Source organism: Silene latifolia, chromosome Y (assembly GCF_048544455.1).
Source record: "Silene latifolia isolate original U9 population chromosome Y, ASM4854445v1, whole genome shotgun sequence".
Classification (NCBI taxonomy): domain Eukaryota; kingdom Viridiplantae; phylum Streptophyta; class Magnoliopsida; order Caryophyllales; family Caryophyllaceae; genus Silene; species Silene latifolia.
This window is the reverse complement of record NC_133538.1, coordinates 246349865-246351762: the sequence shown is the minus strand read 5'-3', so window position 1 is coordinate 246351762 and position 1898 is coordinate 246349865. Positions and strand designations below refer to the sequence as shown.

General features: G+C 32.5%; 1 protein-coding gene across 1 annotated transcript; it reads left to right on the top strand.

Annotated features, from left to right (window-relative positions):
• The first annotated feature begins 822 nt into the window (after window positions 1-822).
• Window positions 823-1608, top strand: LOC141630394 (uncharacterized). The gene has a single exon (XM_074443223.1). It carries the CDS (start codon window positions 823-825, stop codon window positions 1606-1608), a length of 786 nt encoding a protein of 261 aa, XP_074299324.1.
• The last annotated feature ends 290 nt before the right edge of the window (window positions 1609-1898 follow it).

Below are 1898 nucleotides of genomic sequence, written 5' to 3'. Positions count from 1 at the left end.
GGAGGTGGGTATGAGATTGATACCCACGGGTATCAAACTAAATTGATCAAAAATATGAAAAAACAAATTATAGCATATTTTAAATCCAATTTTTTATATACTTATTTGGTTAACTAATCATTTTCATGATTTTATAATATTGAAAATTATTATTTATAATACTTTAATTTACGCATTTTAACCTTAATTGATGTTCAAACTCATACCACTCAAAAATGAACCAAACACAAGGTATGCGGAATCAAGTTCCAAACTCATACCACCCGGGTATGATTCCTGATTCCAACCCCATACCCGTGCACGAAACAAACGGCCCTAACTAGTTTTGGGTTTAATAATTGCGACTTCATTCCTAGTGCTGGTTTTTCAGGTGGGATTTGGTTATTTTGGAAAGAAACTATCTCTATGACTTTTTCGTTAAATGTCACATTTAAGTCGAATAGATTCATTGTTTGTGATATGTGTGATTTAACGAACAATATCGTTTTGTCTTATATTTGTTTATGCTCCCGCGCAACCGGCTGAAAAGTCGGACTTTTGGAATGAATTTCAAAATTTTGTCCTCAATCTTGATTTGTCTTTCTTAGTACTAGGGGATCTTAACGAGATTAAGAGTCCTAGTGAAAAAGAGGGGGTGCAAAAGTTACCAATGCGCGTTGTTTAAGATTAAATAGTTTCTTCTTAAGTAATACTAATTGTGTAAATCTCCCTTTTTCCGGTAATTTTTTTACTTGGAGAAAAAAGAAAATTGGCTCTGAAAATGTTTTTGAAATCCTTGATAGAGCATTAGCATCCCCTAATTGGATTAGTATCTATCCAAATATGCAATTTGTGCACCATGCTTTTACTAGCTCAGACCATTGTCCTATCTCTGTGAAGTTTCATGACAACATTCACAAGAAAGCCCCCCCTTTCCGTTTTGAACTTATGTGGACTCTCCGGAATGACTTCAGTAGAATGGTCAAAAGTTGTTGGCAATACCAGTTTAAAGAATCGTATATGTTCTGTCTTTCTCAAAAATGCAAATTTTTAAAACAAAAGGCTAAGAAATGGAATCAGTATACGTTTGGTAATATCTTTAGACAACTTTCTTTTGCTGAAAAAAAGTTGGAAAATATACAAAAACAATTAGGCTCTTCTCATATTTCCGTTTTAGAAAAAGCCCAATTGAGATGGCTGAAAAAACGTGATGCACTACTTGACTATAAACGTGTCTATTGGCAACAAAAATCTCGTATAAACAAAGCGAATTTTGGAGATAACAATACCAAGTTTTTGCAAAGTTATGCCACGATTAGACGTAGTAGAAATGGTATTAAGCAGAAAATTAATAAAAATGGTGCTTGTATTACTGATCAAGAACTTATTAAACAAGAAATTTCTGATGAGTTTAAACTTAGGTTTACAAAAAATCAACTTTGTAATTTCAACAAGAATGAAGATTTTAAGTCTATTAGTGGCTTAATTACAGATGAAGATAACAGATTTCTTATAGGTAATATTAGTAGGGAAGAGGTTAAACAAACTGTGTTTAGTTTAGCTGCAGATAAATGTCCAGGTCTTGATGGATTTCCTGCAGAATTTTATCAAAAATATGGGATATTGTAGGAAATTCTGTCACTAAAGCAGTTTTAGCATTTTTCCATTCTGAGAAATTACTAAAAGAAATGAATCATACTTTCATAGCAATGATTCCTAAAATTGAAAATCCTCAAACAACAAATCACTTTCGCCCGATTAGTCTTTGTTCAACAATTTATAAAATTATTGCAAAAATCTTGGCTAATCGTCTTCGAAGTCATGTCTTGCGTAAGATTATACACCCGTTTCAAGGTGCTTTTACACCTAATCGCTTCATTCAAGATAATATTCTTATAGCATACGAGATTTTTAACTCG

What these genes read in the sequence shown, in the direction of transcription:
- LOC141630394 (XM_074443223.1), top strand. Translation starts at nt 823, where the DNA reads ATGCAATTTGTGCACCATGCTTTTACTAGCTCAGACCATTGTCCTATC.